Here is a 14,923-nt window from a genome sequence, read left to right on the forward strand (position 1 = left end):
CACTCGACCCCCCTGCGCTCCCCCCACTTGTGGCACGCGAGCCAAAAAAGGTTCGCCATCACTGCTCTAGGAAAACAATTGACTTCCTTTTTATTTACTGAGGGAGTTCCCAATTCCAACTGGAATGTGTAGTCCCCTTATATAAGATACTGGGGCGACAGCTTTGACAGGAAAGTCATATCTTAACTACAATTCCCAGCATTCTTCAAAAACCCATGCTCACAGGAATAGTGTTTCAGGAACGTAGACACGATGTACATGTCCTCCGCCCTAAAATTCTCGCGAGATTTACTCTCCCCTTCACCTCTAATTTAGAACAGCGCGATGGCTGACGGGAGGAACGGATATTTACATTCCCTTTTCCCTCTTCCAAACCCCAGGATTGGCGCTGTATTTCCTGAAGTGTACTCTGTGTCTGTCTGTGTGATGATAGCGACTAAAGGACAGAGAGAAAGGCTGGAAGGGAAGTGAAAGGAGAAACCGAGAAAATTCGGTCCCGAGGCAACCTCGCTTCCAACAGAGCGCTTTAGGAAATGGCGGCCGACCTTCGTGCTGCCTGCGAGGCAGCTCGGGACGAGTAGTTTTGACTCTCGTCCTTTGTGGGTAGGGAGGACTTACCAACCCTTTACGAACTCCGTTTCCCATAAGCCAACGGGCGGAGAGGGTTCCAGGCGAGAGCGAATTGGAGGGGACGGGGGGAGGTTCCAGGCTACCTCTTGCCCCCCACTTCCCCTCACCCTCCGCCTGCGCTGCGGCTGCTGCGTCGGGTGAGGGAGCGAGTGGCGCAGGTAAAAGCCAGAGGAGGGGGTGTGGGATGCGGCGCTGTGCGAGGAGAGGGACGCGGGGAAGCAGCAGCTTGGAGCCTGGGGTGGTGCGGCAGGCCTGGGAAGGTGTGTGGAGAGGAGGGCTAGACGGTGCCGCGGGCTGTGTGTGTGTGTAGGTGGGGTGGCCTTTACAGGTGCTGAGGTAAGAGGCAAGCAAAGCTTGCCCTTCGTGTGTTGGGAAGGCAGGGAGGACCTCTAAGCAGGAGTAAAGGTGAATCGCGGGCCTCAGCAGGCCTTGAGGGAGGAGGCCTAATGGGCTGGGATGTTTTCTAAGGGAGGAAGGTCGAATAGGGAGCTGACTAGGCCTTGCAGTTCGGTAGGTTGGGGACTTTTTGGAGGGAAGGTAAGTAAACGTCACAGCAGATGGCAGCACCTACCAATCACTTTGGTTGATTAAAAAGAAAGCAAAGCAGTTTTGGGCGTGATTAATATGTATAGATGGGGGACCACTATGCAATTCTCAGACTGTTAGATTAGTCTAAGGATTTTTCTTTTTTTTTAAAAGACACCGAGCAAGCTATTTCAGCTATAATGTTGCTAGAGAAAACGATATGGAAATGTATATGTAGTTATCAGTTTATGTTTGTGTGCTGAGCTGGACTTCAGATCATTTGAGGAGTAGAAGGCATGAACGTACTTAGTTCTTGAAAAGGTAGGGGCCTGTAAAGGAAGGAGGAGGATAATACAGTATAAATCATTATTACTAGTAAATAGGTAGGTGGGTAGCTTTATATGGATGTTCAGCTTTCTTTAAAAAGGGTTCGATGATATGCTTGTAAAAAGATTAGAGGATGAATTGTGCAGGCCAGTTCTTACTCAGAAGTAAGTCCCAGTAAGTTTTCATGTTAATATATATAGGATTGCCTCCTTTTTTGGGGGGGGGGGGGGAGATGTTGAACAGAAACCATTGGAAAGAAACCAGATACCTGTATAATAAAACCCAGAAAGGGGGGTTTAATAGATTTGTCCTTGGAGCACAGGATATATACTGTGTTAAGATAAAACAAATCTGAATGCAAGTGTTGGAATCTTGAGAATTGAGGCAAAACTTGTAGGCCGAATAATTTTGGATAATTGACTACAGCTTTTGGTTGGGGAGAAGAATGAATAGTTGGGAAGTGGTTGCAGTGGTGTAGGGTTATGAAATTATTTAATAAAAGGGTTCCTCTAGAAAGCATATACCATTAAATTCTGCTCCACTGTTGAGAAAATTAAAATATGGGATCTGGTGGTGAGGTATAAATGAGTAGAAAAGAAATAGGCATTTTTCAGGAAAAATAAGAGAGAGAGAGATAAAATGTGTAGTTGTCTGGAACAGGGAATGGATGTGAGAATAAGGAACTTTTAACAAAAAGGAAAAGTAGTCAGTTGATAGAAAAAAGACTGCAGTCTTTCTTGATTGCAGGTGGTGGAGGATATTACCCATATGGTGATGTGAAAAAAAGTTTTCTTCTGCCTCTTCTCATACTGTCTTTAAGTATCAAAGGCACCAGAGGTGCTAGTCTGTGCGAGCCATGTACAATGGGATAGGACTCTCCACTCCTCGGGGCAGTGGCACCAACGGTTATGTGCAACGAAACCTCTCAGCAGTGCGTCACAAGAAGGATCGGGCTGACTACAAGTCAGAAGAGGAGCTGAGGAAACTGGAGTCATCTTTGGTTAAAAAACCCAACCAGGACATCCTGGATCACGAGCGCAAAAGGAAGGTTGAGTTGAAATGCTTAGAACTGGCTGAGCTCATGGAAGAGCAAGGGTGAGTTGTTACAGGAAGGTCAAGGCTAAGACATTTTCAAGACATGATGAGAAGAGCAGTGAGAATAATAATGGTCAACTGGTAGGGGCAAATAAACCAACACTGCTATTAGAATATACAGATTTGGGAATGATATGGTCAGTATGCTTTGCATCCAAATTTTTTCCTTTCCAGTTTTTAGCACTCCGTTTTATAAAAGGAGGTCTCATTTGTTTGGAATTATTAGTAGAACAAATATTTTAAATATATCTATTGGGTAAAGGAATACAGTGTTGTGTGATATTAGCTGTATGTTTTTTCTATGCTCAGTTTTCATTTTGACCAATGGAATTTGTTCAGAAAACATTTCTTTGCTTATCAAAATTTAAGAATATTTTTTTACATACTTAAGTAGAACTTTAGTTATAAGTCTTTTAAAATTAGATAGTCATATTTGGGATATACTGGAAATGAAAATGGTTGAAAATAATGTGTTTTGTACTAATACTGCCTAATATTATAAAGCATCTTAATATTCTATAGAGATTCATGGTAATATGCAATAATACATGGAATAGTCTAGTAAAGGGCTGTCAAGCTCCTGGCCCATGGGCCGGATGCATGACATGCTGGCCACTCCCACACCTGGTTTAGCAAAGGGGAAAAAAGTCCCAATACATCAGGTGAAGTCGTGAGTTTGACACCCCTGGTCTAGTAAGGTACGCTATTGGCCACATTTTTCAGAGATTAATGGCCAGAAGGCTTAAGAGACTAAGTGATTTGTGAAGATGTGCTAAAAGATTCATAGTAAAAGCAGAATTTGAACTAAAACTCTTGGTTTACATTTTGGTTTTAATATTCTATACTAAGTTATGTATTTTCTAGAGGGTGGGTTCTTGGATCTTTTATAATCCATGCATTTTAGAAATGTTTTCTTACCTCATTTGAGTGATTAAGCTTTTAAATGGAATGTCTCTATAGTCCACTAAATTCTATTCTGATGCATACAATAGGTATGGAGAAGGGGAGATTCAGGAGAAGGTAGCCACTTTTCGGATGATGCTTCTAGAAAAAGATGTGGCAGTTGTCAAAGAGGGGGAACAGCAGCAGAAGTCTAGGTAAGTAAGGCATTTGTGGATTTTGTGTTGTTTTGTCATGACAGCTACTTTTCATCTTAAGAGAGGCTGTTCCAAAAATATGCCATGTTTCAATCTGCATATTGATAGGATCCTTGCATTGTGTTATATTTGTTCTATTAACTGTTTCTTTTCTTCTCCAGTATTACAGAGACCCATCAGCTGGCTGAGGCCAATGAAAAGAATGAGAGGCTACGAGCTGCTTTTGGGATCAGTGATAGTTATGTGGATGGCAGCTCTTTTGACCCCAACTGCAGGGCCAAGGAGGCAGCAACAGCTGCAGTGGCTAAACAACAGCAGCGGCAGCACAGGTATGAGGAATCCCTACTGGAAGAAAATAAGCAAGAAGAGGTGACAAGGTAGCTCTGGTTATGTCTACTACAGTAAAAGAAGGCAAATTCAAAGTACCTGAAATGTAGGAAATATCAAACAAGCATTGCACATGGGCAGTAAGATTACATCTTAATGAAACCACTATAATTTATGAGGTGGTTCATGGTTGATTGCATTCTTGATTAGAATTTGTGCATAATTGACTTGTACCTGTGAGAGATTTTATTTTTGTAAGAAAAATATTGAAAGATAGGATTCATAATAGGCTGCTGCTTATATAGAAGGTTGTGGATTGAGTTCTTGAATTTTGTTTATTATTTGGATTTTGTCTCCTCAGTCTTATCAAAGACTTCAGCAGTTCCTGGTCACCATCTCCAAAACAAAAGAAGAAGAAAAAGAAGAAAGACAGAGGCAGGTGGGTGGGTGAGCCCAAGATACTTGAATTTTCCCCCCAGACTCATTAGATTCAGAGGAGGGGGGGGGGAGATTTAGATTTACAAGTAAGAAAAGGAACTTTTACATTTTAAATTTTCTCAGAACACGTATCTTCCCTTTTGGTTTTTCAAGGTCTGAGAGCAGATCACCTTCTGGAAGAGAAAGAAAAAAAAGCTCAAAGAAAAAGAAACATAGGTAAGGGGGTTGTAGGGAGGTAAAAGTGACTGGCCTAGTGAGGATTGGATTTTAGGGACATCACAATTTGACCATGATGAAGATTTACTAAGTCTTTTGTAGTGCTATCTTCAAAAATATTTTTTTGCATTAAGAAAGCTTCATTTTTTTTCTCTGTGGTAAAAAGTATAAAAATTAGGAGCATGCTATCTAATAGGCTTGTAGTTCTCACTCTGTATGCTGCATTTACTTTTCCAGAAATCTGCTTACAACCGTCTTCGATGGGATTCATGGGCAGAATTCACATTTAATCCAGCATCAATTTTGAACATCAGCCTTGCTTTGCTAAAGTTATTGGGCATGACATCAGTTTTCTGGTAACTTGGGAATAAAGTATAATATTGGAACAGGAAACCTTAATGACATGATACAAATTCTATCATTTGTGTTCATTAGACACACTGGCTGCAACTGATGGAAATTATAAATAAAAACATCTGCAAAATCAGAATGCCAACTCCTACTCTGTTCGTATTCTCTGAATCACCTAAGCTAGGATGTCTAGTAGGGCTCCACAGCTCTGATTTTCAAAGGTGCCTTAGAATGTGTGAGAGTTGCAAATATAGCACTGGTTTTCAACACCTTAAAGCAGTGGTGCCTTTTTTTAATTAAAGTTTTTTATTTTTCCATTTTCATAACACATAACCACATGTATACTATTACATAACCAACATCATATTGTATTGTTAAATGTTTAGGTCAATTCATCTTACTAACAACTCCCAAAAACCAATTATTGGCTCTTCTCTCCATACACCATATTTGTACTTTATCCATCCCTTTCTTCTCCCCCTCTCCTCCCCCTCCCTACCTCCTTTCTTCCCTCTGTCCTTCTCTTCTCAACTTCCCCTTCCTCTCCTCCCTCCCCTTACCACTCCTCATTTCTCCTCCTCTTCCCCCCCCCCTTGCCCTCTCTCCTATCCCTCTTTTCTTCCCTTCCCTTTCTCCTCTACTTTCCACTCTTCATCCCATTTACTTGGTGTATTTCAGCTTCTGAGCAAGCTCCCTTTTATGTTGATGGTATTTATAATTCTTTTTCAATATGCATATTTAATTTTTCTCTTTTTTAGTAAAAAAAAGTGATACAACAGAAGTATACATATATAGTCATTGTGCTTTTAACCCCCCCCCCCCCCCAAACCTAATTTTGGTCGAGCTGTAGACCTGCTTACAATTCCCAGCTATTCTCATCATTATCTTTATATAGTTATACATCCTTACATGCCCCCAATTTGTGATTCTGTCTTTTAATCACAATAGTTTCCCATTGTAGGTATATTTCATATTCCCTTTCCATTTTTCTATACCTTGAATTAGGTTACCGTTAGTTATCTCTAGATGACATTCTTCGCTGTTCAGTGTTCATTACACTTCCCTTAATGTATTATATAAAGTAACAAGCAGTAAACATCTCACTTTGTTCATCATCTTAAAGGTTCTATATATGTAAAGGTTCTATATATGTCCATGTTACATAGATTTTAACCCATGCTTAGTTGTCTTTCTATTGTCATATTTACTATATTCACAACTCAATTTAGTTACCATGTTAAAAAGGTAAATCACAAACCTCTGCTTTACAAGCTCCCCATATCAGTTTCATATTTATCCATATTCCATATAAACTTTTATTTAGTTATCTTTCCATTATCATGTTCAACCAGATAGCAACTCCATTTTATTATCATATTTAGGGATAAAGCCCTTATCTTAACTTTATATTTCCCATATAGTAATTTCTAATTATCTGGTTTTTCCCTGGTAAGTCTTGTCCCACTTCTCTGTTCCTGTCTTCTCCCTTTTCTTTATTTTAACACATCCACTCCCTTCAAATTTCCTCAGGTGTTAGGGGTAACCACCTGCTTCAATTTTCCTTATACCACTAACAGCCTCCAAGATCACTTTTGTCAGCTTTCTTTTCCCTTTTGTTGGGACACCTTCCCTTTTCACAATTTTCCCTACACCATTGCTGGGACCAAATGAGTTTTTTGTCTGCTTTTTATTTCCCTCCATTTCTATGCCTTCAATGTCTGGCCCCTCTTCTTCTTTGAGTTCTTCTATAGCTATCTGCTTATTTGGATTCAAAATTCTAATTAGGCTTGATTTTACTGATTTATGTATATTCTTTAAAATTCCACATAGTTCTTCAAATTCCCAGTTTTCCATGATGTCCAGTTCCAAAGTTACAGTTAATTATACAGTTATGCAGTTCTTATTTCAAGAGTTCTGTTCCACCTTAAGTTTGTCTGGTTCAATTGCTATGGGGGAAAAACGATGGTGGCCATCTTAGTCTTTTGTTCTACCTTAATGATGCCTTTTCATGGGATCCTGATCCTAGGGAAAAGAGAAGGCTGCTTTAAGATTTTATAGACAGCAGCTGTGTTTGTGATCCCATGCACTCTACACTGTTTTCAGAAGCTGTGTATCGACATCTAAACTATACATTGGTCTCCTGACTGTGAATTTGGAGTTGGTATGTTAGGGACAGTTATTCTTGGGTATTGCTAGAATAGATGAACTATGAAGGATATGAAAGGAACAGAGGGAGAAACAGTCACTGCATATGTCACTGTTCAACAATGATTCAAAACAAACTTTTCCCCCAGATCTCCAAGTCCCAAAAGCAAACACAAATCGAAGGAAAAGAAACAGAAGAGGTAAAAGCCACCTGTTCTCTACCTGTCCTGTGCAACTAAAGTTGATCTTTTTTGCAGGCATCTGATTGTCATTTTTAACTCTCAGGTCCAGTGAGTCTGCATCTCAGAAAGATCATCGGAATCACTCTTCCTCCTCAGATGGTGCTTCTTCATCAGTTGCTTCCCACAGCAGGTACAGCTTGGAGAATCAAGCTCTGTGTCTTCTAATTAGCTATTAAACTTGGGCAGAGTCTTGTGGATTAACCTAATAATTATTTGTTTACAGATCAGGCAGCCCCATTGTTCAAAAAAGGAGCTTCCTTAGACGGCAGAGCAAGTCTCCTTTGTCAAGTTCACAAAAACCAGACACTGAAGCGGTTTCTAAGAATTTAGGAGAGAAAGAGCGTTCATCTTCTGGTGAGCCTGCCCAGCGAGGCAGGAGCACAAGTCCTCGAGACAGCAGAGAAAAGCGGGAGGTAAAGAATAATACATACATTAGGAAAGTGAGAAACATTTACATAAATAAAGTCGCTTGGTACAAAATGACTTCAGAATACTGATTGGTTCATTAAAATTGGAGAGGAGAAATGGTGGATTCTAAGTTCTTTAATATGTTAAAGTAGTGTCTTCCTCAAGCTTAAAATCTAATTATAGTTTGTTGAACATTGTGTCCAACTTTTTGTGATATGTGGACTTCAACCCTCAGAATTTTCCATTGAATATACCATTGCTAAGCATTCTGGGAGTTGAAGTCCACACTAAATCACCCAGGTTAGGAAGTGCTGCTGTAAAATGACAGCTAATTAATGAGATGCCTAGAGTTAAACAAGAACCCTAGTGATCTTTTCACTTTCAAAACACTTGTAATATAGTTGGGAGCTGGCTGCTGAGCCTTTTTGCCTTTTCAAAGGATAGTTCTAGTTACTGTTTTTTATATTCCTGTTTAGAAAATATCCAAGCATTCTCCAGTACGTGAGACCCTTCAGCATTCTCCAAGTCCTTCATCTCCTGCCAAAGAGAAAGAAAGAGACAAGGACAGAAAGTCTGCTCGTCATGGGGGTCGAAAATCCACCCCCTCACTTGAGCATGTTCCAAAGTCCATGCTTCATTCTCCTGTGCTGAATGATCGTTCTCGAGAAAGGCGTCCCCCTTCTAAAGCGGAGAGGTCTCCTCCTTGTTCCTCTCCATGTGCTAAGAAGCAGTCAGAGGATCGTAATGGGACTCTTCCACCATCCAAGGCTAAGATTTCTCTTGACCACAAGGAGGAGCTTACAGCTTCCCCATCTGTTTCTAAGGCTGTTGAGAACAAGTTGAAGAGATCTCATGAGAACTCTACACCTCAGCTCTCACTTTCACCTCCAGAGAGTGGTAGTTGCTCCTCTTCCTCCTCCTTTTCTCCTTCCCCACCAACTAAGGCTGCTCCAGTTTCTCGCAACTGTTCTCCAGAGGGCCCTCCCAAAAGGCAAGACAGAGAGAAAGCCTCTACCCAGAGAGAGAAATCTAGCTCATCCCCTGAAGTCTCTCGTTCTGGGCAAAAACAGTCTTCTAAGACATCTCGATGTGAACCATCCAGCACCCCTCCAGCTAAAGGCTCCAAATCAATAGTCGGTCGGAGGGACAAATCTCTCTCTCAAACATCCAGTACTCGTAGAGGTAGATCTTGGTCCCGGACCCCACCTAAGAGAGGTAGATCACACACACGTACCCCACCAATGAGGGGCAGGTCTCGTTCTCAGAGACATGCTCGATCTCGTTCAGGTACTCCTTTGAGAAGGGGATGTTCTCGAACTCCCCCGTGGCGAGCCTGTTCAAGAACACCTCAACGATGGGTTAGATCATGTTCAAGTACACCTCCCAGATGGGGTCGATCTCGTACACCTCAGAGGTGTGGTTGGTCTCGTTCTAGAACTCCCCAAAGGCATGGATGGTCTAGAAGCAGAAATAGTGGAAGATGGGGCAGGTCACGAACACCGCCTAGAAGAGGGAGGTCACATTCAAGAACACCAAGAAGAGGCAGGTCTGGATCAAGAAGTCCACCCAGGCGAGCAAGATCCCACTCCAGAACACAACCAAGAAGAGGCAGATCTAGAACTAGGACGCCTCCCAGGAGAGGAAGATCAAGTTCATCTCCAGGAAGAGAGAAATCCTTGATTTCAGCCAGACGAACCAGATCTGTGTCATCTCCAGATTGCAAAGTTTCTAGAATTTCTTCTAGAAGTCGATCTGATTCATCTACAAGAATGAGGGAAATATCTAGAAAAGTGCTAAGACATAGTCTTTCTGGTTCCTCTCCTGAATCAAGGTTAAAAGCATCTCCCAGACGCAGTCGGTCTAGATCACTTCCAAAAGCTAAAAAGAAAACTTGGTTGTGTCCAAGAAGGAGTCGTTCAGGTTCTTCTCCAAGGTCAAGGAAGAAAAGAACAAGAACACCTCCAAGGCGCAGTCGTTCTAGTTCTTCTCCAAGAGTAAAAAAGAAATTGAGATTAAGCATCAGACAAAGTAGATCTGGTTCTTCTCCAACACCAAACAAGAAATCAAGATCACCTAGTAGGCGTAGCCAATCCAGGTCATCTCCAGCCCTCAAAAACAAAACCAGAATGTCCTGTTGGAGCAGTTCTGGTTCATCTCCAAGGCTTACAAGAAAGTCTGATGTTTTTTCAGCAGCTGAAGGAAAAGCTAAAAACACTTCAAAAAGAAGTAGATCTGGTTCCTCTCCAGCACTGCGAAACAAATCAAAGTCTCCTTCAAGACGTAATATATCTGGGTCCTCTCCAGAACCAAAGATGAGATTACCAAGAAGGCGAAACAGATCTGAGTCTTCTCCAGAAGTGACAACAAAGCCAAGGATAGGATCACCCCCAATGCTGAAAAGGGAAATGGGATCATCTCCAAGGCAAAGTCGGTCTAGTTCCAGTCAATCATCAGCAAAGGAAAACTTATTGCCAATAAGGCAAGCAGCTTCTCCAGAATCAAAGTTTGTATCTCCACTGCAGCAAAGCAGATCTGGAAGGTCTGTAGGAACAAAAGAAAAACCTAGATCATTGCACCGAAGACAGAGCAGGTCTAGATCACCTCTGGCTTTGAGAGAGACATCTCTTTCTCCTCCAAGGCCAGTTGCTTCTGGATCTTCATTAGAAATTAAGAAGAAATCTTCACTTCTGGATAAATGCAAAAATGATTCCTTGGAGTTAAAGAAGACTAGGACATCTCCAAGGCAAAGCACATCTGGCAATCTTCCAATGACCAAAGAACAGCCAGGATCACCTTCCAGGACCAAGTCAAGATACTCTCCTGAGATGACAAAATCTTCACCTTTGAAGCAAGTCAGATGTGGACTGTCCCCTCAGGCAGTGATAGAGAAATCTCCCTCCAGGAGAAATGAATCCAGATCATCTCCTGAACTAAATGGCAACTCTAAAACACCTCCAGAGCAAAATAAATTCCAAGAACTGAAAACAAAATCTGGATCTTCTCCAGGGGACAAGTCTAGTTCCGTGGCAGTAATGGAAAGTGCTTCACTTCCATGCCAAAAGATTAAATCAGGTTCATCTCTCTCTGGAAAAGAAAAATTGCAGTCTTCCTCAAGACAAATGCCATCACCAGTACTTAAAAAACCAGATATTCCATCAAGGCGAAGTAGATCTGGATCTTCCTCCTCCTCGTCCTCCTCCTCTTCCTCCTCTTCAACTTCATCAACATCTCCAGAAGATGATAAATCTCAGTCACCTCCCAGATTTAGTTGTTCTGCGGGACTGTCAATCAACAAGAATAAATCAGTTTCATCCCCAACGCATGGCAAAGCATATTCTTCTTCAGAACCAGAAAACAGCACATTTGCAATGGTTACAAAGCACAATAGACCGGGATCTCCTCCGGAAATAAGAGAAACTTCTAAAGCTGCAGTGATGGTGCCCAGATCACCTTTAGAGAAGAAAGGGGCATTTAAAGAAGCATCTCGAAGAAGTGGACCAGGTTCTTATTCTGGAACTAAAGAGAACCCAAAAATGCACTCTAGTGAAAGCAGTTCGGATTTTTCCCCAGAATGGAAAGAGAAATCTGAGAGCAGATCTGTGTCGCCACTCAGACCAAGAATAAAATCTAAATCACCTCCAAGATGCAGAACATCAAGGTCACCACCTAGATCTAGGCCAAACTCCAGAACACCAAGACCTAAGTTGAAGTCCAGAACTCCTCCAAGACGATGTAGGTCTGGCTCATCTAGACCCAGAATAAAGTCTAGAACACCACCCAGACGACGTAGATCTGGGTCATCCCCAAGGTCGCAAATAAAATCCAGAACACCACCCCCACACCACTGCAGAGTTGGATCATCTCCAAGACCTAGAAGGAAATCTAGAACCCCTCCACGACGTAGGTCTGGCACACAGGCAAGAGAAAAGTCTAGAACACCAGTTACAAGAAGACGGAGATCTGGATCATCAATGAGTCCTAGGTGTGAATCTCGAACACCTCCAAGATGTGGACAGTCTAGATCACTCTCCGGAGAAAAATCAAGCACCAGCACACATCCACATCGGTCTGAGTCATCATCCTATGGTGACAGGCCCAGAACTTCTTTGCGACAAGTAAGATCTGGCTCGCCCTCATGGAGGAGTCACTCCCATTCATTCTCCAGGCAACGAGATAAATCTTGGGGTTCGTTGCAGAGGGAACGGTCAATTTCCTCTCCAGCTAGAAGCCGCTCAAGATCCTCTTCTCAGGAGAAATGTAAACTACCACACAGAGGTAATTACCAATTGCTAGTACAGATGTTGCAGTTGTCCCCAGAGAGGACTGCAACAAATCAGAATGCATCTCGTTCACCTCCCAGATTAGATACATCACGTGTAACAGCATCATATAAAGGCACTGGGTCCAGAATATCCCCTGATTGTCAGTTATCTCCTGTCAGGAAGCATTCCAGATCAGGTTCCCAGGAAGCCTGCACATCTCCAGGAAGAAAGTCTCGCTCTCCTCCTGTTCTAGAGAGATATCCCAAGTTTGACCTCCAAGGGAAGCCAGCAAGCTCCTCTCTTTGGCATAGCAAAAACATTGCCATTTCTTCCGCTTTAATTCCACCTTGTGAGGAATCTCCTAAATTGCAAAACCTCTCTCCTGATCCATCTATGCTACATGACTTGCCTCCAGTATCGAACAATGGTGACTCCATAGCCATCCAAAACAGCCCAGGAGATAGGAATCAGAGTATGCACCAAGCTATAATTAAAGATGATGCAGAAGCTGGTGCACCTTCGCCAGGGAGAAGCAGTTCTCATGCAGGCTCCCTCTCTCCTGTAAAAGCTAAATTGTCGTCCCACTCCTCTTCCTCCTCTGCTTTCTCCTCTGCTTCTTCAAGCCCCTTACTAGCATTGATTTCTGTCCTAGTGCCATCCCCCAAAGAAGAGGAGATTGCATCTGAAGGAAAAGTAGCAGACAGGTCTGAGTTTCACTTACCTACCCTTGAGGCTGAGTCGCAGTTGGCTTCTGTCACCATAGAGGATGACACCAGGAGCAGTTGTCCCACAGTCCTACAACTTACTCTTCCCTCTCCTCCACCCTCTGCCCCTTCGAAGGCAAAGAGAAGTTCATCTGCTTCATCTACCAGTTCATCATCATCCTCGTCTTCCTCCTCATCTTCTTCAACTTCTGATTCTGAGTCCAGCTCATCTGAATCCAGTCCCCATTATCAGGCAACAAAGGATCTTGAGGCCGAGATTGAACTGAAACAGTAAGAACTTTTCTTCTTAGTAATCCCTTTTTTCCATGTCTTTTAAACTGTCAGCAGTCACTGCCTTGTAATACCCAACATCCAGTTTCTTGGTCAATTAGAATGTATATGCACACACACATTTTATTCATGTCCTTGTCTTTTATCCCTTCTAATCCCAGTCTCTGGAATGACATGTCTGCCATAAAAGATGTTGTGTGGACCCATAGTCCATAAGCATTGTCTCAGATATTCTGTGCAAATATAAAATAGATACAGGCAAGCATAACACAACCAATAATGTTTTTGTTTCTAGTATTGCTAGATTTAAAATCTGAAGTTTTGATTTAACTCTTGCATCAGTTGAATTCTAATCTAGCCGCCTATATAAGCAAATAGAAAAAGGGCAGGAAGCTGTATTTTTATGCTTGGTTGTAATATGGGGAAAACAAACTCTCTTCCTCTATAGGGAAATCAAATTAGCTCAAGGAGCAACAAAGTCTTACTTGATTCTAAAAGAATTTCTGGTGATAGATAATTCCAGAGAACAGGAGCCAGATGAGGAAAGGATCTTTGTTACAACATGACTATTTTGATATGAGGAATAACCACTTGATCCTGGCTCAGTAGTCTGATCAACTGCATAGGCACTGGCAGGTTCTGGATGTGCCCATGTACAGAGTGGTTGCTGTGTATACCTTCCAGCATCTGTATTTTTCTGAGTTCTCATATTAATAGTGCCAGTTGAAACACAGGTTTCCATGCATCTCTTCATATGTTTGGTTTTTTCTTTAATTTCTATAGCTGCCAAAATCAACTAAGTGACTGTTCAGTATGTAGTGTGTAGACCTGATATTGTAGACCCTTCAGAATGCTTCATCATTGGTCATGCTTTTGAAAGATTGTAATGATGGCCTTTGTCCACCAGAGGTCGCGTTTACTGATGTTACTGGGTACTACTAATAGATACCATACTGCAGGGATGTCAAATTCAAGGCCTGTGGGCTGCATCCGGCCCACGAGGTGCTTAAATCTGGGGCTGCGGGGTGGCCTAGAAATATCAAAGGAACAGTCCGCAGTGGCTCTGCTGGCCAAAACAGGCCACGCGGAGGCCCCACATGGTCCGTTTTTGGCTTCCTGCAGCACTCTTCTGTCTGAAAACGGGCCACGCAGAGGCCCCCGCACGGCCCGTTTTTGGCCTCCAGCAGCACTCTGCCGGCTGAAAATGGGCTGCATTTTTCAGCTGGCCAAAAAAGGCCCTGCGCTGCATGTTTTCAGCTGGCAGAGTGCTGCTGGAGGACTGGATTGGACTGGATTACAATTATGTGGCCTCAAGTAAGTGCCTGATCTGGATAGAAAACAAGCAACATCCTATGTTAATACTACAGTTTAATGCCAGACTTTACATATTGTAGGTCCATTGAATCTACAATCAACAATCTATAATTGACAGCCATTTCTATTTACTATCCTCAACATTTACCTAAGCTGTTAGATCTTGTATTATGTTATTTATGCTATTATATTTTTATTATTAGTTGAATAATAAAATACAATGGTATAAACAGCTTTTTCTACCTGGAAAAACAATTTGCTATTAAACAATGGTGTATAAATTTAGAAATAAAAAGTTTAGTTGTGTATGAAGAATAAGTAATTAATGTTTGCCAGTAATATCTGGTAGCAGATATAGGAAAATGGTTATAGTAAAGAACTGTGGAAAGAAAGAAGGGAAAAATGCATCTTGAGCCTGTGTCAAACGCCCACCCATGGACACGGACACACACACCGGCCCTCTGAGGTCAAACACAACCCTGATGCATTCCTCAATGAAATCGAGTTTAACACCCCTGCCATACTGTATTCTTATGGAATCAAATTTTGCT

General features: G+C 42.1%; 1 protein-coding gene across 11 annotated transcripts in view; it reads left to right on the forward strand.

The window, feature by feature from the left end:
• Positions 1-333: 333 nt before the first annotated feature.
• LOC309400672 (uncharacterized protein) overlaps positions 334-14,923 on the forward strand; it is a gene marked incomplete at its 3' end in the record, with an annotated part of 60,887 nt that continues 46,297 nt past the window's right edge. For 5 of the 11 annotated variants that reach the window (XR_014176690.1, XM_081969262.1, XM_081969261.1 and 2 more), the window contains exons 1-10: positions 628-788; positions 2,230-2,577; positions 3,570-3,674; positions 3,836-4,003; positions 4,363-4,440; positions 4,593-4,655; positions 7,301-7,351; positions 7,437-7,523; positions 7,617-7,806; positions 8,278-13,058. Coding sequence is in view for 10 of the 11 variants with exons in the window: in XM_081969262.1 (XP_081825388.1) it covers positions 2,339-2,577; positions 3,570-3,674; positions 3,836-4,003; positions 4,363-4,440; positions 4,593-4,655; positions 7,301-7,351; positions 7,437-7,523; positions 7,617-7,806; positions 8,278-13,058 (5,762 nt within the window). Of the gene's footprint in view, positions 604-627; positions 789-2,229; positions 2,578-3,569; positions 3,675-3,835; positions 4,004-4,362; positions 4,441-4,592; positions 4,656-7,300; positions 7,352-7,436; positions 7,524-7,616; positions 7,807-8,277; positions 13,059-14,923 lie in introns of those variants that run through there. The other 6 variants (XM_081969263.1, XM_081969264.1, XM_081969257.1 and 3 more) reach the window with 5 other exon arrangements.

Source organism: Natrix helvetica (assembly GCF_964273705.1).
Source record: "Natrix helvetica genome assembly, chromosome: W".
Classification (NCBI taxonomy): domain Eukaryota; kingdom Metazoa; phylum Chordata; class Lepidosauria; order Squamata; family Natricidae; genus Natrix; species Natrix helvetica.